The sequence below is a fragment of the Bombus impatiens genome, unplaced genomic scaffold, assembly GCF_000188095.3.
Source record: "Bombus impatiens unplaced genomic scaffold, BIMP_2.2 scf_0837, whole genome shotgun sequence".
Lineage (NCBI taxonomy): Eukaryota > Metazoa > Arthropoda > Insecta > Hymenoptera > Apidae > Bombus > Bombus impatiens.
This window is the reverse complement of record NT_177256.1, coordinates 208,386-231,942: the sequence shown is the minus strand read 5'-3', so window position 1 is coordinate 231,942 and position 23,557 is coordinate 208,386. Positions and strand designations below refer to the sequence as shown.

The 23,557-nt window shown below is 41.1% G+C and overlaps 1 protein-coding gene across 4 annotated transcripts in view; it reads left to right on the top strand.

Annotated features, from left to right (window-relative positions):
* LOC100742318 (band 4.1-like protein 4) overlaps window positions 1-23,557 on the top strand; it is a 63,547-nt gene that overhangs the window by 2,515 nt on the left and 37,475 nt on the right. For all 4 annotated transcript variants that reach the window (XM_012390680.3, XM_012390681.3, XM_012390682.3 and 1 more), the window contains one exon: window positions 6,164-6,357. In XM_012390680.3, the coding sequence (XP_012246103.1) occupies window positions 6,244-6,357 (114 nt within the window). In that variant the 5' untranslated portion in view covers window positions 6,164-6,243. The remainder of the gene's footprint in view (window positions 1-6,163; window positions 6,358-23,557) is intronic.

Here is a 23,557-nt window from a genome sequence, read left to right as displayed (position 1 = left end):
ATTCAACGTATCATATCGATATCGATCGCTGCTTTTTAAACAGACGTTTCGTTTATTATTTCGATTTCTTTCTATTTGGTGTGCGAGTTCTTGCAGTTAGGTTTTCTTTATCTGTTCGTATTCGATGCGATAATATTCCTGATACTTCGTCACGGTGTGTTTCTTCCCTTTGTCTTATCAATGAGCGAACGATAGAAGGTCCAGGCACGGGCAATGGGAAAAATTGATCGGCGTAATTTAATGCCTCCTTAAAGCCGATCGACGAATGCTTAATGTGGGACGAGAACGCACTTCGCATTCTATTCTGAAACGTATCGTCGACGTTCGTGTCCCTTCCAATGCTGCTTCTGAAAACGTCTCAGATAAATGAAACATTTTTCCCGCTTCTTTACGGTAGACAATGGGCTATTAGCTGTAAGCACCAATTATGGGGCTGTACGAGCGCGCTTCTTTTTCCCGAATAGTTGTGTACGAATAAAGTAAGGGGGATCGAGGGAGTCGCGTCTTCCGTCGATGTTCGTAGAAGATGAGGCTAGACGAAACCGGAAACGAGGCTCAGAAGAGTCAAAGGACGATTCCATTCGTTCGTTTTGTTACGCGAGACTCTATCCCGTAGGCTTGACTGGATTAATCAGACAATGCAAGTCCGTTTGTTTTTGTTCTTTTCACCGTTGCTTCGATGTAGTTGTCTAAATTCTATTTTTTACTTAACCGCCATTTGGTATCACTTGATCATCAATCGCATAAAGTGACCGTTTCTCCCGAATAAAAATCGCGAATTAAAAAGGATAAAGGAGAGCGAGAAGCGAAATCGAGGCCGGCGCTCTATCGTTGCCGATATTTACACAAGAAATTGCAGCTTCGTATCGGTTAACTGCATCAGTTTCAAGGAGCTTGTTTCGTTTAACGACTACACGGCATGTAGGACGTCGCAACCAACGGAACAAAGTAATCGTGACCGTGGTGTCCATTCACGAAATATCATTGGCCGAGCCCGAATTTCGTGAATCGAGAAGGAGAACGAGCGATTCGAGCTTATTTCTTTCCTTTTTTTTTTCTTTTCTCTTTCTTGTTCTGGAAGGGTATCGTGTCACAGTCGAATAGCAAAACGGACGCGTTAATCTAACAAGGCAGGCCCGTCTGCAATTAATTCCGCAATAAGGGGCAACCGTGTGGCAATTTGTTAAGCTTCGTCGGTTTCTATTATCCCGGGTCAGATTCGGGAATTCTGGATACAAAACCTGTTTCACCGATGCATCGAGCAAGACATTGGAGCTCGCGTTCGCCAGGGTTCAACGGCACTCGCCACAGTTCGGCACATTGAACAGACATTTTTCACCGCGATACGAGGACGCGAGGTGTACCTTGGTCTCTTGACCTTCTGCCGGAGCGACTTGTCACGGGCGTCTATCGCTCGAAAGTTTCTGCTTCTACGTGACGGGAAACAATTACATTCGTCGCCACAGAGAAACGATAGACGGCCAGAACCACACCTGACCTTGATTTCTGTAGATCTATTACTAAAAAAAGATATAGGAGAATATCAGTCTTAGGCAGTCGCGTTTAGAAACGTAGGCGTATTTCGTTAGGAGAAAGTACTATACGGTTTGGATAACGAGGTACCAAGATGGGTGATGGCTGATGGATTAAGGTTAGGCATCGACGATAACACCTCAAATTAATAGGTCGACTTTTCAGAAGAAATTTTAATAGTTTGATGCGGCTAAGAAAATAATATTGATTTCTTAATTGCTACGCGAGGATTATTCTTCTGTCAACTTTATGTTCGTATGAATACTTTGCGTGAAGCGAGCGAGAGTGTAACATTAACGCCAGAGTGGTTTGTTATGTTTAATTCGCAGCATGATCTCGTGGATATCGGATTAATTTTAATATGTTAAAGTAGCAGACTAGATTCGTATGTGTGATCGACTCGAGTGACCTGATTCTTACCACACGATCAAAATTCAAGCAACGAGCTTCGAAAGTCTCGCAATATTCTTTCCCAACCCCATCAGCTTCAACGGCCGTTTTGCAAAAATCCACGCACAATAACTTATCTTGATTGTACGTGAAAGACACTAGATTTCAGCTGTGTTCGATTAGAATTCGACATCGAGACGCTGGTACGCGCGGCGTGTACGAACGAATAAAATAATTCATCAGGCGGCGTGACAGCGGTGAACGGCGTCAGCTAATGAATAATACGTGAACACGTTCACAAAACCGCGACGATCGCGGCGAGACGATGGCGCGAGCCAGGAGGAGAACGCACCAAGGGTGCAATAGCACTCGGGAGCGTGAACGCGTTACCAGAACCTAGAAGGCTACTTTCCAAACGACAGGATACCTTCGGCATTCAAAGCTTCTCTGGAGAATGCGAAGCACGAACCATTAATTTTCTTAGCGATTCGTCGAGCGTAGGGACATTCTTCTCAAGGGTTGATATATTGCGCGCTGCGCCGGTCAACGTTCACGCGTAATTTTTAGTTGAATCCAGTTTCGAAGAAGGGGATGGACAGAGAGATAGCAGACCGAAGAGAAAAGAGAGGAAAACAGCCCTCCTACTGTTTACGAACGTTCTTTCTCGAATCGAAAACCAACCACTCGAACATTGTAAAACGAACGGACAAATATTCAATTGCAAATCGCCGCGATTGAAATACATTGGATGGATGGCGAAATGGTCGGAGTCTCGCGGCGTAATTTTGCGCCGGCTTAATGAGTTTAAATATTTAAATTGCACCGACGTGCCAGTCCAACGGGAAAGAAGTTCTTCGATGATTTACCCTCGCCTATATACTGGCGCATTTATCAATACACCCTTGGATCCTTTTTGCAGTGTACTCACGATGCACTCGCGGCGTACATGCACTCATCATGGCGCGGCGCGGCGCGGCGCAGCGGCTACCTTCGCTTTTTAATCGGTTCGTTCGGCCGTGCATCACCGTGACCTACGCGAATAGCGTCGCGATATAAATAGCCTGAGACAATGAGATACCGTATCGTGAATATGTTCTGGCTGAATTGCAATAATGGTGTGTGCTTTCGGTGTCTTGGTAACCGGGTTTCATGAGAGATGCATTGTGTTGAAGAGCTGTAGGCGTTTCGATTTTAAACGAGACTGAAAAAGTCGTGCACAAATGTTTTAACGTACCTTTAGATTTTAATAATTTATGTAATTTTGTAGTTTTATATATACAAGTATTGAAGGTATCAGACTGGAAATTTAATATAAAACGTATAAAGTTATACCGTAAACCTCGTAGGTTTCGAAGAATTCAAAGTACCGTAACTTTTCTCCTAATTTACTATAATTGGATCAATGTTTTTATTAAAAAAAAATACTTTCCTTTAAATCGATGATAATGCAACGATCGTCACACTTTATATTACGTGCTTCAAACGTTTTAAAATATGTACAATTAAACTCGCAACGTCTTGCGACGATCACCAACTTCTGCAACTCGTTTCCTGCTTCTGGCTTTGTATTAATATTTCCATCGATAGTTAAATATATTCCATCGATAAATATGGAACACCCGCATCGCGATAGCGAATGCCGCCTCTCATCTCCATATCGATTTCCTTGGCTCCAGGAGGTTTTGCTTGCTAGTAAATTTTTTGCAGCCTAGCAACCAAAGTGGAGATGCATGCCAACAGGTCTCAAAGCGATGGTATTTTAAGTGACAGCCACTCGTATAGTATTAGCGCGCGTACATACTACATACACGTGGGTTACCGCACGGATGAGCGCGCGTCGAATAGTCAGGCGATCGTATTCGAGATGTTACTTACGTCGGAACTATGAGCTAACGGTACAGACGAGTAGCCGAACGGCGAGTAGCGAGCTGTTTACGATTTTTTAGAGTCAGAGTAGGAAGCACACCTCGCGGTTCGAGGCGTTGAAGATAAATTTGTGATCGTCTAGTTATAGTGGATCGGTTATGCTCAGTATTGTTGTCCAAACTTTGCCAGTAAAATGATTCGCCGATTCTATCTATTGCCTTTTGCGTCAAGATTTTTTTTCTAAATTCTGTTTTTGCTGCAACGACAATGCGCAGCGTTAGTATCGTTAATCACTATCGCACTAAACTCATAAAAAAAATTATGTTACATCTTGGGTCTCTTCCCTGTAATAGAATCCCACCTGTCGCATTGGATTAAAAAAATTATCTGAATGATTATCGGAGACCTGTTGGCATACGTTCGAGAGGATTTCCAATTGAGAGCATTTTCTCGGCCGGTTCACGTGCTGCTAGTTTGGCTCGTGTATAAACCAGAAGACGAATAATTGATATTCACGTTATTCTATTTCGTTGATTTATCGAGTAATTTAATTGATAAGTTGATTTTCACTACAGCACGCGAATATTTAGTTTGGCGGAGGATCGACGTTGGCGATACACATCGGCGGCATGTTTGAATCTCAGAGTTGTATTTCGGTGTTCGGTACGTTTAACCGAGTTGAAACCGGCTGGCACTGTTTCAGCTGCGCCGCTCCGCATCGTACGGATTTTACACCGCGTCGCCACGATATTTGTTACTTGAACTTGTTATGTAAATAATGTTTATAGCGCAGTATAATTATGCGCGGGAAAGAGGCGTGCATAAATTTGCTTGATATACTTAAAACGAATGCGTCGATGGAGCAGGCCGTTTCGAGATTTGTGTACCGTAGAAATTTGCATTGTAGATAATTTATCGTGCTTAGCACGATCGCGTGATGTATCTTAATGGTATGGAAGCAGTTCTCACTTTGAAACACCTCGTTGACTTTTCATCGGACCTATTTTTTTGTGTTGTTTTCGCGGAAGGACTTCTCGATGTTCGCCTAGGTTCTAGATGGTGGTTGTCGTTTTAAAGAAAAAGGAAGATCGAACGTTGCAGGAGACGAAGTGATCGAAAAATCAACTTTTCCTCTCAGCAACTTTCGATCTTCCTCGGTTGTGTCTGGATGTCATAAATCACGAAATCAATTGCACCGAGCCAATCATTCTACTCTTATACGCGTCTTTTTCGACGACGTTTTGAACAGAGATGTAGATAATTCAACTTCGTTTCATGTCCTCCTTTCTCTATTCCTACTCTTTTTCCTTCGCTTTTTTCCTCGTTTTCTTCTTGTTGTTCACGAAGTCGACTCTATTAGTCGCACAAGCGTGTCCCGTTCATGGATCTTATGGAAGACACAAGATAAGTATCTATCTGATTAACGATCAGATCCAGCGATATCCTCCTAGTGACTGATCAACGAGTCAGTTTTCTTTTCGAACAACCTCCGCCATACGAATCGTTAGGCCATCGAGCCTGACGCTTTTGCGATTCGTTAGTGTTTCATTATTCTATTGTCGCGGTGGACACGTAATTCCCCTAGGTTCAAAAGCATTAGTTAATTCGTCCACTTATTCATTCATCGTACGGGGCAATTTTAATTGGTTTCGTTGAACCTACGCCCATTGAACTCGCATTTGAAGAACTCCGAACGTTTTCAGGTTTGCTTCATTCATCGCTCTGAATCGCAGTGAATTATTCGTCGGATATTAGTTTATTTCGTTTATTAATTGTATTTCTTATTTTAGCAGAACAAGCATTGAACAAGTATTTTGGTACTGCAAATATATTGATATTATAACTGAGTTAGTATTTAATAAATGATTATTCGAGCGTGTTAGATTTAGTCATTGTGTGTTATGTATTAACACGGTGAAAACTTATTTCAGGGGAATGTAATATAGATAGAAAATTGTAGTCTTAGTGAATGATTGCGATGCAATTTATTTACAACGGAGACACTTTCCATTCGTCATTTTTTTGTAATTGAAATATAAATTGATCATTTACTTTCGTTAAAATTTCAACGAATTCCCATTATTACTTCTAATATTTGATTAAACCGATTTTTACTTTTCGTTGTATTTCAAAGATCTATTAATTATTTTAAGTATAAAAATTAATCCTACGGAGGCTGTATTCGATCGAAAAATTATTCGTCCCTTTTAAAAAAGGACGCGCGTTACTAAGCGCGTAAGGGTTAAATGTCTCGCAACTTTGGTCTTTGGTTCCCCGAGATTAGATCGATTACATCGTGTTCGTCTGCATCAGTGTATACGAGCTGCAACGGCGATAGTTTTGATCGGATTACAGCGTCGTCCTCATCTTTCAGGATGACCGAAACCGATGAGCGGATGAACGAGTAAAGCCAGGAAGGAATCACAAGGGAAACGAGGGCTGCCGAAGGAAGAGATGGTGGTGGAGTGGCTCTGCCCTGGACTTCGGCCGGCCGGAAGCCGTAGGCCCCGTCTTCTTCATTGCAAAGTGATACTTCTCGACGAACACGAACTACTGCAAGATGTTTTGGTGAGTTGCTATCCGATCTTTTGTCTCTTTTATTTAGAATATTCATTGACTTGGATTTCGATGGATACCCATTAATGCCCTTCCGCGAGCTTCATCTATTTACGACAGCGAGTAAGTATATGCATTACGATCTCACATGTGTTACGACTACATCGTTAAATTATTCTTACGAGAAATTAATCGCGTCTTTTTATGCACAACCTAGTAACAGCGCGCAGAAATTTCGTACACCCACGCTTAGGCCTTTTCTGGCAATAGAAATCAAGTATATAAAAGGTGGGTAGGCGATGTGGGCGAACTTGTGTCGCAAACGTGTGTTCCTTTTCGCGTATACCCTTAACAATAATTTTATGTCCGACAAAAGTGTCTTTTTCGTGCTGAAATCAAATCGCGATACACAATATCCCTTAACACTGTGGTTTGCTCTATGGACAAGCTAAATTAGTGTATGTACTGAATAGAATTACCATCTTACATTTCTCAATTTTCTTTGAAGCCTTGAAGCATATGAGAAAATTTGTCGTACGAGTATACTCAATGAAAGAATAATATTATAAGTGAGGTAGTTATTATATTATTTTTAGAATCACGAAACAGAGGAGATGCATATGTTGTACGCGTAATAATTCGCTACATTACATATTTCCAGCATAGCATGATTTGAAGCATAAAATATGACTTATCTTTAATTTTATCCATTACTATTAACAAGATAGATTCCGCCTGATATTATTAATGCTTGAACGGGACTTCGGACGAACTACTTCATGTTAACATGATGAAAATACGTTATTTCACGTTATCTCCTTAATATAACATGGAATGTTGCAAGCAAATTACACAAGATTCTAAAAGGCAGGAAGGTATTCCAATTACGTTCTGAACGTTTCCTGTTTCCCGGGGTTTAAATGCGTTTCGTAAAAATAGTAAATAATTTTCAAGAGACCCCGCTTTATTTCAGTATTTAAGAGCTCCATCACCAAAAGTGAGCAATATTCGTCTATTTTAGAATGATTATCAGTTCATGGGGCAATTTCGCACAGACGCCTCACGTAATGAACATGGTGTTAATTGCTTTTGCCCGTAGATATTGCGTTGTTGTTTCGTAATTGTCTATCTGCTACAGATATTCTCTTTCGATATGATTTACCTGACTATCTGGCACTTTCATCGATGAAAGTGATATTTCCTCGCATCACAAGAATTAAATAAAATTGTTGTTTTTATCTGAGAAGTGGTACGTTATTACAACAGAATTCGTAAATTTCCCGTGCGATAAAATATAAAGTTTGTTACTCTGGTTTGTTGGATTGTTTTGACTGAATCTGTGACTTAATATTTTAGAATAAACATAGTGTAGGAAATAACGACAGTGAGAAAAAATGCGGTAATTCAGAAAACGGAATGTAATTTTTCTTTGATTCTCATTAGCGCATTAACCGTTTGATGAATTTTTTTAGCGAATACGTTGAAATCTTAACGTTAGTTTGCAAAAAGGTGTAGAGTATTAAGTAACGGGTGTGTTGCTAACTGCATAGGTTACATACTTTAATTGCATGAGTAGTCAGAGGAGAGTCGTATATTTTTTGCTATTAGTGCTCGATGCAACAATTTTCTATCTCCAATATTTCATGTTTAGAAAGGTTTTCAACAGCGTATTGCGTTTAATAAAAATTTGATTATTTAACGGTTCTCCCAATTCTCCCAATAATAAGGCATAAAAACATTTTTTGTCTTAAACGTATAATATTTTTAACTTAAACATTTATCAGTCTTATAATACGCGTAACAATGTGGAAAATGTACATTTATTCGCAGGTGTAAAACGATTAACGTATCTGAATATTGTCGTGTGCTATACATCGATAATAATTATCGATATGCCCATCACGTACGCTCATTAAGGGGAGCGAAATGACTGGCGCTTCTTTCGACGGAACATGCCGATTTAATAAATGTCTCAATTCTGATAGGAATTCGCAAAGAATCAACCTACAGCCATTTTGTAAATCGTATTATTTATATCAAGTAATACACGATAAATCATAACTTACATTTAAGAATTATCAATTTATGTCGATTATAATTACTAAGCCATTTTCGATAAAAGAAGTCTCATTTGTACATTTATTTTCATAATATTAAATTTTGTAGATTTCTAGCATTTGTGAACAAAATTATTTCGAGTTTGTTGCTCAGTGCTATTTCTGGTTAGTTATGTGGCATATTATTTTAATCGTATTTTCTGCTTCTAAAATACCAAAATTACCGTTAGCCAATATACTCCGCCATCGGCCAAAATAACAACATCCACAAATTACTTTGAATCTCTCATCCAATAATTTTTTCTATATTGAATATTTCATATAGACTCACGACAAAAATACCGATCCTTTCAAAGATTCATCGTCGATCGCGAGCAGGATACCCGGTCATAAAACAGGTCACCTCACGCATTCCATATTTCATCGTCGCGGCAATTGCGCGCGCGAAGCACGCCCGCACCGCGACCAATTCTACGCACAAATCATCGTCCGAAATTTAACACCACGACCTACTATAACACGCCGGAGGCAAGAACGCAGAGCAGCAACGCACCCGTGTTGCACACGTTTCTCCGTCGTTACGCGTCACGCTAAAAACCTCTCAGACACGCCACGATTCAATCTTCCTGCGTGGCGTACATGCAAGTACTTACACAGCAGTGAATGTCGCCTTTTCAACGAGCGTTGAGATTGTGCACTTTTGATACGCTTTCTTGTAAATTTTTTGGATGAATCGAGAATACAAGATGTCGAAGTAATTTAACGCGTTTAACAAGTTTACAAAGTAAAAGCTCACCATCAAACTAACCATACAGTTCCGCTTCGCGATTAAATCAACATTGGACCAATCATTCGCATCTTTTCATTCAAATGTGAAAAAAGTCCTTTCCAATTGGAACTTGAAAATTTGGACTTATATCGTATATTGCATTTAAAAACTGTCTTATAAAATGTTCGGGTAGCTCCTCGATTACTTGAAAGTTACTCAACGTGGTTTAAAACATATATACATTTTAAATCATATTATCTCTTGTGATTGTGCATTTTGGCGAGGATTGTGGACAACGATCGACGACGACCACCATCGATTGTACGTAGAGAAAATGTGGAATTATCGATCGTAATTGGCCAACTCAGTGATCATTAATCGAAGGCCACGGTGGGCAGTTAAGGATGGTTGCTTGTTGGTGTGCACGGGTCAGATCGGTCGGAGAACGAAGACCCGACAGCCGGAGGCTCTCTTTAGTTTTATTCGGTGGCAAATTAACGGCCGTTTGGCGCGTGGGAGAGCGAAATCCAGCGGATAAACTGGCCGACGAAGGTTTATGATTTAATGATGCACTGTGATGCGGCTTAATTGCCATCAAGATTGCACCGGTGGATGTCGGTTATTGACGGTTTCGATGTTCATTGATGTCTGTATCCGCGAGCACGGTATGCCACGAACCCAGACTTAAAACCTTTTTCATTTACTTTATTCATGGTTAATCTTGTGGAATGGCCTCTCTTTACTCTTGGTTTACTCTTTACTCTCTTGGCTTTATGATTCAAATCTTCGACCGGTAGTTGTTCGGTTTCGTACGCTTCCGAATGTTGATTGTGAGATTGGACAAAAAATAGAGTAGATCTTAATTTTTTATTTCAGCCGTTTTATCAACCATATTGTACAAAATTCGAAAGGGATGTTTTACAGTGAAGTTTGAATTTATTAATATATCAGGGGTTCCCTTCTTTATGTTATTACGTTGCCGTTTTAAAGTGAATATTTGGTAATAATCATGTTAATAATTACTATGTAGAAACTGTATAATCGATTACACTAATTTTCATAAACCTACAAACCGATTTATTTGCTCTTCGAATGATTCGAAGTCGACGATTTAGTACACCGCGTAGATATTGCATCACGTAACGCACAAGGGTTTCGCCCAATAATAACCAGTAGTCTTCGTTGCTGGGAGATATTGGCTCTTGCTAAATTCATTCATGCACCCGTAATCTATAGCAGATATACGCCAAGTTGATTTACATTCAAAAGGACACCCTTTCACCCACGTCCCTTATTAAAGCATCGTCAGTGGTTCCCGAACCGGCATATTTTCGACGATGCTATCACGCGATGTTAGAGTAAGCCTGCCAGCTTACGCGGCATTGGACGCGCCTCTTTCGCGGCGATCCCATAGTCCTCGAATCGCGGTTTCGCGTCTCCGTCCGTCATTAAACGCACGCGAAACGACACTTAAAACCGGCTATTACTTTGCTACTGATTGACACACCTACTATAAGGCTCGATTCACAATAGCCTGCTTGCCATTCCTGACAGAAAGGTAGGTCGTTGTTCCGAGACCGAAAGTAATTTCCTTTTCACGCGAAGATTGATTTCGGAGGAACTACATATTTGAATGGTATTCGTGTCGGCTGCGAATATTTTCTGCAATTGATATCGAGAATCAAAGATTCGTGTTAGCAATTTCTTTCGCTGCATTTGACGCAAAACGACAGGCTTGCCTTACAATTTGCTCTTATCTCGAATATGCAAATACAACCGTCGTTGAAATTGCATTGCTGTACCAATTAGAAGGGTTTTCCTACAAATATATATGTTTACATTTTGATTTCTCGCTTCAGATTTTGATAATTTAGATCTTTTCCTTTGAAATTGGTTGCTTTCCTATCTCGATCTTTGGGTATTATGTATATCAAATATGAAATGCCAATGGTGTTCGTTACATAGAAATAACCTGTAAGTTATAGATGTTCCCGAACAACGCTAAAATGAGAATTCCATACTTTACTGCATAATTCAGCGTTTTATGAGTGTAACAGAAAACATGTCGATAACTTAAGTCCCATTTTTATACCTGTATCTAGGATGATTATTTCTGCTTAAGGTGACGCGAAAGGCATTAAAAATCTTACTTGTACGAGTAATAAGGTGTGATCAAATTCTTATCAGTTTCTTTGTCTTTTATTGGTTGTGTTCAACGTCTCGAAACTGGTTCTTGTTCGACACTGTTCTCCTTGGTCGATAGTTGTCGTATCGTTAAATGTGAATCGACCTTAATTCCCTGATTCCTGGGCGCATCGTTCGTGAAATGTAAAACATCGTGTAGCTCACGGCATCACAACCATGCGGTCGGGTCATTAAGTCCAAGACACTTCGCGCACGTAACTGCCCTATTATTCATTCTAGCCAGCGCTGTCTATCAGACGCTGGTTTCAGTTTGCCCAGGGAACTTCGTTGCTTGTAAATTATCCCTGCATTCGCGACTTCCTTTAATTAGATATCGCGAACGTAACGTCAAAAGTGGAAACATCGTTCGACTGCTCGACAACCGAAAGATGTTCCAACAATTTGTAACGATAGGCGGGTTTAGAACTTGTTAGATTTATCTACTACTTCCAGCTTGTCTGTCAGTGTGTAATGTATTCGTCACGATTTAACGCTGGACAAATAGTGTCTCGTTAAGGAAAGTCCACGAACTCAAAGTTTCGTGTCTTTTAAATGTTGAAGGTACCTTGCTTCATCGAAGCAATTCACTTATTTCAGGATGATATTTTTGATCGTTCTTTCTAGTGATTTGTAGTGGGATCGATCTATATGGGAACGATCGTACAGCTAGAAAAGTTCATAATTTGTACCAAATATTCAAAGTATAATAATTGCTCATAGAATTTTTCACCTTTACTTATACAAAGAATATACGCTAATGCTAATAATTGTATCCTCTCGATAAAAATCGAATATCGTTTACGCGGTAATCGATGGATTAAAGAGATTAATCGATCTCAAATATTCAATCAATTGCTGATTAGTATTTCAGCCGACTCTGGGCAGCGGTGGTTAATAAGTGACTCGATTTATAAAATGTGGAGAGAAATTTGTCATCATTGGTGCGGTCTAATTGCCTGCTAGTGTGCGCGAGCGTTCACAAATTGATATTCAGCGAATCAAGACGTGCGCACATCGATATTCTTCAAAGGCGAGTTTATACCACGAATTAACCAGCTCTTAGCAATCGATCAGCGGTAATCGAGCATTTTACGACGGCGGACGTTAATGACAAACAAGAAACACGTGTTACACCACTGCCAATACACAGCTACGCTACCACGAACAAAGTGTTACTTACTTATCAGCCGGAAGTAGTATGTTATACTGCCGTGTATTATGGTGCAATTAAGAGAAAAAAATACGCCTGCCTACGCGCTTCATCATTCACTCGTCTAAAGACTGACTTCTGACTTTCCGTCCGTGGTTACGCGAACGAGATACGACGTATATAAAATCTAGAAGTAATTAACTCCGCTCTCAACTACGCTCCGCGTTCCAGCGCAATAATTACGGGTCCCTCTTCCGAATATGGCAAAGTTCATTTTGCGCATGTGAAAACTTTTAAAAGAGCCGACCTTTGGATAACGTCTAATAATTTAAGGAAAAGAATTTGATGTTCCCAGTTGTTTCTATGAACCATGACATTCGGTAAACAATAATACGGTTTTTCCCAATAGGAGACCAAATATCTTGGAGTTGAAAATTTATATGGCACGAAACATCGTTTACCTTGCTATTTCGTATTACAAAATGGAAAATTCAAGAATTAAAATTACTTTATGTATTTCCTTCTCAAATTAACGCGCAACTTATGCTAGATTTTCTCAATCTTCAGTAACCGCTATCATCAAAACCACTCCGACCGAAGTTGCGCGTTCGGCATCTCGCTATCTATTCTACACCGATCGTTTATTTAAAAAGCAATCACAATAATTAAATATACCGGAATCGGTATATCAGGACTCCCGTTAAGCGTTCTAAGTTCATAGCGCGTCAGAATCGAAAGAATTTGACGCGAAATTGCTGCTCTAACGGCGTTTCCCGTTCTTGGCCAAGAAACCATGACCGGTATCGCGCAGGTAAGAGCGAGTCGTATTAAATCGGTTGCTCGAAGATTGATATTCATCGCGTTGTCTGGGGAGGGTTCCACTAGTCCTGTATAAAGGATCTGTTGACCGCCGCTCGTGAAACGTCTCTAATTAATTCTAATTAATGCGCTTCGAGTTGCGCTCCTATCTACTACCTATTAATTCTTACTTCTATTTTAAATTTACACTATTACTTTTATTATTAATTATTAACTATTACCTATAATTATAATCGTCCTTTCTTGCGATGTAATGCTTGCTGCTGTGGCCCGGCTCGGTTTGGCTTGTCTCACTTCAGCGCGATACGGCGTGGCGTGGCGGCGTTTTCGCGATCCATGGCGCGAGCGTCTCACGCAACAACGATTATTCGTAGGGCCCAGTTGACCGGAAAACCGGAGAGAACGTCTTCGTACAGAAGATTGAATCGCGAGCATTGTATGACAGATATTAATGATTCGAATACCTTCTATGAAAGGGAAAGAGTAAACGTTTTAATAAACCCTTAAATTTGATAAATCGAGAGTCTTAATACAGAAAAGTGTAGTCGATTCGAATCTTTAACACTGATCTTGTATTTATTGCACTTAAACAATATAGCTGATTGTGAAGCTGTCTTTGTCGCAGTTATAGAAATTATTGTGAACTAGCAAAGTTCTACATACGATTGCAACAAATGAACTTATAGAAAGAAATCATCGGTTTTTCGATAATTGATAATGGGTTGATTAATTTAATGTTCGAGAAGCTCAATATTTTATTGAATCTCACACTTTTAATATATACAGTAAATTCTAGTTCAAATACGTTTACAATCGTTAAAATAATCAAATGTAGGTAACAGTACTCTATTTTTCGATTGACCGTGCCTTCATTTAATCGTGACTGGTTGATGGCTAGGTGGATGCGAGACTATTGATCGCGTGTAGCTAGGCTAAATCAAAGTCGTGCATAATCACGCAGGAATGTCGTACTTATCGGCGGACATTCGGTTTCATTGAACTCGCGCGCGACTCTAATCGAGACAGGAAAGAAGAAGCGCGTTCTCCCGTGGATATTTAAAATATTGCGTAATGCGGCGTGACCGGATGAGAGCAACTCGTCGCGTTGTTCTATTTCTATTCAAGGAAGCTGTTGAACGGTGTCTCGATGATCGCAATCACGATCGTAAATGATTATACGAATGAGAAGATACGGGAAGATAATGATTTTGGTTATACGAGAGCTGGTGACCGTGGGAATGGTAGGACGGCAGATTGAAATTTGTGTTGTGGGAAGGTTCGTACGGAGGGGAAAGGAAATATTATATGGATGCAGGTAAGATGGGAAAATTAATGTATGCAGTGCTTCTTCTGTAAATAATCGGAAAACGAATGGATTGTTGGTGTAGCGTTTAATTGAAATCTGAATCTTCCCACTATGATAGTGAGTATATAGTATTCTTTTTTTACAGAACTAGAAATGTTTAAATCTAAATCAGGCGAGCTCGGTAGACAGGGATTGACTTGTCCTTCGTTGATTAAGAAGATCAAACCTCAGATAGTTTCGCAAGATGTACGAGAAAGAATCCGCTTTCTCTCCAAACGCGGGGATCATTCATCGAATAACCCGATCACTACTTAGTACCTCCATTAAGTTGGACAGACGAAGGAGTCGTGCCGTCATCGTTGCCGCGTTATAATTTCAACAATATTTCGTTTGGCTGCGGGTTTGGTTGAACGAAGCTCACCTCCCGTGACCAGAGGCTAAGTCAGCGGTGGGTTATGGGTGGCGCAGCACGAACAAGGGACGTACGTATCATGGAGGTACCCGGGGCACCTTCTTCTTCTTCTGGCTGGTCTGTTATTAGGCGATATACTAAAATTGGTGGGCCACTTCCCCACGGGGCAACCCCGTAACTCCCTCATCCACCCTGCACACTAATTCACGCGGCTTTTAACTTCGGTTTCTTTCTCCTTCGTTCAGTTCGTACCTTTTCCGTTCCCCTGGCGAACATTTTGCTCTCGAATAGCCAGCCACGGATTTCAGCATGGACACGTGTGCGTTCGTGTAAGCGCGCAACCGAGCGAGCAGTCCACCGCCAAACATTAAAAACGAGGAAATTATTGCCTAGAGAGGGAATCACCGTCTATGGGGGCCCGTACCGATTAACAGCGACCGTGAAAACTTTCGGAATGCTCCGCCGAAGGAGATCCCTGGAATGCCTTCCCTCGGGCTGTTAGAATGAAACGTTCGGTCGACCGGTGATTCTCGATTCGAAAGGGTAATCTTGTCTTTTGCCCGCTGAATTTTTCGGGAATAAAGTCCGCGACCGACACGAAACTTCCACGACAAGAGGAGATGTTTCCAAACCGCCTTCTTTTCCCTTGTTTTTTTATTTCTTGCTTTCTCTTCCATTTTTTTTTTTTTTTTATATGGTGGAGCGATCCTACCCCGAAGCAGCCCTAATTATGGGATATTCGGCGATGGAATTTCGATCGGTTAAAAATATCTGGAATGGCTTAGTCGTGACGCTCAGCGCGATATTTTCGGTGCGTGTTTCCTACTGCGATATTCCAAGGCTTTGGTTTCTTTTTTTAATAAATAACGTTCGAAAATTGTTATTTGGGAGGGAATATGTCGAACATTAAAATTAAAATGGTTATAAGGTGTAACTCGTGTTTCTATGAAAAGTTTGAATTCAAAAATTTAGAATCGTGAAATAATTAAGTTAAAACATGTTTGAGATAAAAAAATAAAAATTTTTAAAGTGGCTAAATACGAATGATACTCGATACTAACAGTCGGATATCAGGCAAACACGTTTTACATATTCGCCAGGTATAATTTATGCGATTCGAAGCAACTTCACTCCCGGGTGGGAAATACGACTAATTTAAACGTTACATGGGATAAATACGTTATATTATGCGTTACATCGAGTTTCATGAATATTTCATTACTCGTGTGTATCTCTGCACTGGCCGACTACCCCAAGCGTGAACTATACGTACGAGTAAATATCCATTGTACTTTTTATACCTTTTTATAGGATTTTTATCATGTTATTGCTACATTCGTCTCTGATCGTTCTAACTGTTTATAAAATGTAAAGAGTAATAACGCGTGATTGTACACAATTAATGCGCGATATTTTTTTAGGAAGAAGATGATAAGGGGTGGAGCATTTACCGATAATCTTCTGGGAAATTGGAAAGCATTACTAATCGAATATAGACACTCCATCACCATGTCTTGCTTAATTTCAAATTCAGACGAGTTAGTTCTGTTTTCGTTGGTAAACAACAATAAACCGAACAAACCGTTCGTTGCAGTTAAATACAAACAAAAGTCCGATTGAGCCAAGTACAGATCCGAGCAAATTCTCTTTTCACTTGGTTCGAGGAAATGCCAACGTCAACGTTTTTCCCTTCGCGATGACAATCGCAAATTATGGAAATCGAAACTGGCGAATGGAAGTGCAACGAACAGACTGCGTTTGTTGTTTCGTGGCATTGTTTGCTGTAGCTCGCGGAATTTCCGCAAATAGTTCCCACGACCGAAGAAAATGAGGTTCTCGGTAGATTCAGTCTCGGAACGGGAGGATTTGTGCGGAACGAGCACGATGCTGTTTGCTCCGTTCGACAATTATCATCCTTCGAGGCATCTTCCATCCCCTCTGGCCCCGAGCGTTCACCCTTCGCTATCTAGTGACGGTCAACAAAAGAAAATTCGAGCGAGGTTGGTCCGGGAGACCAGTTGAACTTTCCTCGAGGAACATAATTTAATCAGCCCCGATTGGTTCGATTTGACTTTGCGTTAATCCGTCGGACGAAAGTCATCGAAGAATCGTGTTTCAACAAAAAGCGGAAGTTGGAGGCGACTACTCGCGAACCATCGAGTGGGGCAGGATAGGGGTGCATAAAGCGCGAATTACGGACAATAGAAACCTCGTTCCTCGAATTGCGACGGTGCTGTCTCTGCCGAACTTTCCAAGCGATTTTCATCCATCCTTTTCCGTTTCCGGGTGACGTCTGGAGCGACGATCCTGATAAAAGTTTCTCTCTACGGTGAAATTGAAACCAGTCTAATTATACCCGTAGATCGCTCTCGTTCTCGTCCCCCCTCAATCCCCTGCGCCTCTCCACGCTCTGTTATCCTCGTTTCCCTTTCACTATAGATGCAGGTATATATTAAATTCACTGCCGATGAATTTGTTCTGAAAGGGAGGAATGGTCGTTAAAAAAAAATTCCCTCGTTACGCGTTCGCCAGGTCCCTCGACTATTATATTATACATGCCGGGCGAATTTTAAACTTGAATGACTTGATTGGGGGATATTCGGAAAGAAATCGAGTTACCAATTCTTTTTTTCTTCGTTTTTTCCAAAGTGTTCAAAGGCTGCCTCGTGACGACCTTTCAACAATGAAAGGTCTCAGGGATTAACGAAAGAATACAGCGATGCTCCGTATATAACAATGGCGTTTGAGTAACAATCCTAAGTTTTCGTGTAAAAAAATTTGATCGTCGTTTCCTTGATCGATTAATGTCGTTCCAGCGAGCACGCGTAAATATAATTCCATAATACCTGTGTTGCGATCGTATCTTTTCTCATAGGTCAAAATTTCTAGTGGACTCGATCGATTCGATAAATTCATGGATAGCTATGACAATAGATGTCAATAATTTATTTCACTTTCGTATGGAACGTGAGGATAATTTAAAAAATCATTGAATTTTTTAACATGTTGTTAGTGTCGAAGCATTGATAAAGTACAACGCAAATTTTAATCGAAGCTGCGCGAGTAAGTTACTTGACGAAAGTATCATTTCCTCTAACCGCGCTGAATGACTACGACAAGCTCGCCGAATGGAGGTTGTCAAGTCACACGGAGAAATACCACCGCAAGTAGTCCCACGTTTAAAAATTCTGAATCACACCACTTCCTGAAATCGATCGTTTTACCACTCGTCATTCAAGTCGCTAGCTATCGTGACATCTGTCCGTAGAAAGGAACGGCCCGACCAATCGGGATTCCGTCGTAGCATGTTTCGCAATCAATTTACGAGCTTATGCCCGAGCTTACTCACGGCGAGCCGCGTGTCGAACGCGCTGGAACTCGCAGTATGTCGGTGGAACACAGCAACCCACTGTCCACTCGTTGAAAAAGGCGACGCGCGTATCCTGCCTCTGTCTTCATTCCGCTTATCGTTCCCGGGCGTAAACGCGGCGTATATTAATAGAGTTCCACGAGGGCCGGTTGCAAAAGTCTCGTTGTGTCGGAACGTCACCGCGATTACATCAATTTCAATTATCGAGCTACGTCGCGATGCTTGCTCCGTTCTGTTCGGTTTTCTGTTCTCGTGGAACGCGCACGGGTTCTTAGTTTCTTATTATTGAAGAGAAGCAGCAAGGATAGGAAGAAGGAACACGATAATGTACCTGGAGAGGGAGAGAGAGGGGGAGAGAGAGGAAGAGAAAAAGGAAAGGCAAGGATGAGCAAGGATACACTGCGAGGGAAAAGACCGAGAAAAGGGTAGCGTGATATCACGGATTATTAGAGCTGGAACGGTCGAGTCGTTCGGTTAGTAACCACGATACTTATAGACACTATTTCTCGCCATCGATATACCAGTATACGGTCGGTATCTTCCCGGTTTTATATCGCCGATCATAGAACCAGTCTCGCGTAACCGAACAGCCTGGAAGAATGGTCATGCGTCAAGATAATGCGACCGGATAAATGTAACCCTTTCCGGCAGAACCAGATATCGTCGATACACCGCTCCCGTGTCGTTGCCATCGCGCCTCTTCTGCTCGATCCGATCGAATTTGCATATTGTTTATCGCTTGTTCGGATATTAGAGCTGGTTAATGAGTGGCTACAGACGCTACGTTCCATGCATTTTGCGCCTCTGTTTCTGATTCATGAAGGATATCTGTACGGAGGAATCGTGGTAATGCGAGTAATTTGCTGTGAACATATTAAAAAGTGCACGTGCAATTTTATGATAATACCTTTTAGCAAAGGCTACTAAAAATCGAGCCTTTTAAGGTTTTATAGGAAACGAGGGTGAAAATGGAATCGAAGGAACAAGCTCGAGAAGTTTGTTCCTATTCGATTTACTTTCGACTCAGGATACGTTTATCTGAGATATAAATTCCTGTATGGGGTGTAGGAGGTTGACAAGAAATTACGTAAAAGCAAGGAAAATGGTTCACAAATCCTGCCTCGCTGTATCTCGGTTTGTATCACTTTTAGTGGATAGGACTTTTAGTTTCTATAAATTTTTCAACGCAATATGTTATTTGTGAAACGAATTTTTCACCGCGATCTTTCTTTCATATCGTGCCATGCTTCCTTCCAAACAAAAACTTGCTCGTCTGATTTAGATGGGATAAAAAAAGGTTCGACCATGCGAAGGAACAAAATACGAATATTCCATAATGAAGAAACAATAGGACGGTAGAAGATAAAATAGGACGATAAGGATACCTTTATGAAACACGTCCGGTCAAGGGAAATTTCGTAGGTCTCGTTAGAATAATTTTCAAGCGTTCCGAGGCATCGTCCAATTACCTCCTATGACATCTCCCTGCAATTTACGTTCACGATCCGTGGCATCCGTAGAAGGCGAGCCTTCAACGAGGCCTGATTAGAAGAGCTCGCTCTACGTGCATTTCGCGGCCAATTCTCGGCAAAAGGAGCGGAGAAGTTCGCGTAGTTGAAACGACCGGGAATGAAAAGAAGGCGAGCCGGAAACATCTCTGAAGGGGATTTCTTCTTGGCTATCGGTTCGTTGAAATTTTCACTTTTCGAACAAGTTTCATACCTTTCCTTGGTTTCTTTTTTACCTGGAACCAATTATCTACGAGCAATGCTTATTAATGTAATTTACCAGAGGCGTAATCTCTTAAGGAGATAGTTTTTCTAGTAGGATCATTGTTCGCCAACACTTTTCATCGACGTTACTGCGGTCGTTTGCAAAAAGTAGCAACGACGTAAACGAGGAAGAGAGAAAAACCGGTCTGAAATTTTCTGCTTTGTTGCCCGGAGCTTTCGTTCCCTTCCGGCGAACGATGGGAGCATCGTTGTTTCGGATAATTTTTGTAACAAGCCGTAAAAAGGCCTTCCCCCTCATTCTCCTTTTCTTTCTTCCTTCGTTTCATTTGTAGCTTTTCCGTTCCTTCCTCGTTTCTCTCCCCTTTTCTCTTCACGGTAGACGTATTGATTATTCAGATTCCGATTCGTTATGAATAAAGATCACGTTTTCAAGTAAACTCCCCCGTTTACGGGATGGCTCTTGTTGCTTGAGTGGTTTAAAAGTTTCGGATTTTTATATCTCCTGTTAGCAGCAGGGAAAGTTTGGTCGTTAAAGTTAACGAAAATTCTCTTTCTCTTAGGCGCAACAAACTGTAACGAAGCAGTCGAGCATCAGGATTCCTTTGTTCTTTCGCAAGATCGTAAATTCCTTTCTTTTACCTCGCGCAATTCGAATAATAAAAATATCTTCGAATTCGCCTTGTTGAAAAAATATTAAACAACGAATATGTACGAAAACTTTTTAAACTCAAATCTTTTTTACTTTGCATTTTTTCATTTTTGCAAATTAATGGCGAAATTAAAACTTTTTCCGCACGGAGTACTTCGTCAAAAGAACGCGTTATATACGAACGGCTCTTCTTGTCCTCAAGATGAGAGTGAATATCCAAGCAGAAGAAAGATTGAATCGTGCCTCGAAGTATTATTAACGTTGCTCACTGTACCTTCCTTGTGCTCTTTGATACCTTTAAAGCCATCGCTCTGGAGATGTCAAATGAAAGTCGCGACCAGCATTTTCACCGTGACAAGCTTTCTGCCTCGTTACTATTCTAATCTTTCTAATCTCTATCTATCTTTGCATAAGATTCTTAAGGTCATCTCTTGCATTCCGAGATCAACAATTTTCTTCTTCGTTCGAGATTCTAAATTCGTGACATTGCAGTTCGTCTTGATACACCAGTTGAAGGATATTACAATTTTCGACGTATATTTCCAATTTAAAAGTTTATTTATTATATTGTACCTTATTTCTAAAAATACATATTTGATTCAAAGGAACGTAATTTTTACTAGTTCTGAATTTAACGACTAAAAAAATATTTGTTACTTAGCAACATGCAGTCGCATATATACATGCAAGTCTCGCGGCAAACAAGAAGCAATTAAAAAGAATCGACGATCAGTCTAATTGTCATCCTCGAACGCAATTAAATCCCTTAATAATCGCCTGTTGACCATCGGTAATTCTTTGTTTTCTTCAAGAAATACATCACCAGACTCCTCCACAGTTAGGTCGTTTCTCGGGCGGTTACAGACGAGGAAGCAGCGATCAGCACTTTTTCTCGGAGCATCGTCGATGAGCCCCAACGAACTGTAACAGAGAACAAGCCAAGGTCAATTATCGCCACGGTAAAATTATACCGACCAATTGGCGTTACGCTGAATGTCTTCTTTCTGCGAGTCTGTAGAATGCAGCGAATCGCGATGGAAGGGGTATTCATCGAGAATTTGAAGGTTTCGTAGTTAAGCTACGAGATTCTCCCGCGAAACGTCTGATTCGGGGGCCTCTGATTTGCGTTTACGTGTTCCGATTCCCACAACAAACCCTAGCCCCGGGTGTTGAAAAGTAGCGGCCACCACGGGATCAACGGGAAGACAGAAAGAGAGGGCGGTATGCCTAAATAGACGGTTTGCCTGCAACGTATGTGAAAAATGAAAGAAACACGATTGTAGTGACTGGTGAACAGAGGAGCGAGCACGCAACCTGAAGATGATTACCTACCTCCTGGACCTATACCCAGGTCCATTCGGCCTCGGGCCAGAAGAGAAGAGAACCACCTCTTCTTTATCTTCTCCTTCGACGTCGTCGACGCGTCGCTGTTCCTCTTCCTTTTCGACTACTTTCCTTCTCGTTCGTTCCCCCTCAAGTTGGTTGTTCTGTACTTTTATTAGTTTTGTTGCACCACGCCGCGCCGTCTCGGTCCACACACTTACACGTTCCGTTCGATCTTTCGCTTTTTCTAGGCCGCGTGACGCAGCACGCTTTTAAGTGCTTACCATGTACTCTCCCTTGTCGTGCTCTCGCAGAAGTAGGACGATGTTAGGCCGCACGTATTATATTAATCGCGTTAAGCTGTCCGACTTCATCGTATTACAGCTTACGGGAAAGAAAATAAGAGATCTACTAGAGTTTTTGCACTGCCTCGGCCAAGTTGCGTGGTAGATTTCACTAACTAGTATTCTAGCCACGCGAGGTACGTTCACGAAACACGGTGTAACGAAACTTGTCATTTAATAACGTTCAACCACTTCCTTTGTTTTTTTGACGCTTTATAAGGTGAATATGTATCTGTGGATTTAATTACACCGTACACTTACTGAAATGTTTCTTTTTATTTTAGCGTTTTTAGAGTTTTCGAAGGAGATGATTGTGTGTACGGATTAACGGTAGCTTTCTTCGCCGCATTATTGAAATAAAATTTCGTTAAAGACAATCGGAAGGTATAAAAGAATTCGGAGAATATCTTCCGTTTGTTTTATTATGTTATAACTCTCTTTTGTTCATGCCTTACAATCATTCTGTAACCGGCGTATCAACTCCTTTTTTTCACATCACGTATATTTCTTCTACTTTATCTTCAAAGCACTCGTTCAATCCGTGTGCAGGGTGTAGGGTGGGAGGATGGCAGCTGCCATTTCCAACAACTTGCAATCAGTGAAGTAACTTTTTGTATAAATAACATTTACATATCTTCGAAGTCCTGCATCGTGTACGCGGAATAGCGCAGTGAGTACATTTAATACTGCTATGTAATCTTTAAGCTCAAGGTTAACTAATGCCAACTAGTGGCATTTTAAAAATTTGTTAAAAACTTTTCTACCGGTTGAAATCCTACCTTCGATACCTCATCCACCATATTTCATTGAAAACCACTACCAACGTGCAACGTCAATTCTCAATCTATCGGACAATCAATTTTTTCCCTTGAAGTCGCACAGTAACGAACTGCGTACATCTACCAACGATAGTCATCGTTGTACGCGCGCTACGATGGCCGCGAAGTACAGAGCAAAATCGAAGAGAGCAGCGTACACTCGAAAGGAAATTGTCGCGCGCGGAAAAAGGAGGAGAAGAAGAAGAGAATCAGGAGGACGAGGAGGAGGATGGATCGGCAGGCTGGTAAGTCGCTAGCGCAGAATCGCGGGCGACCAG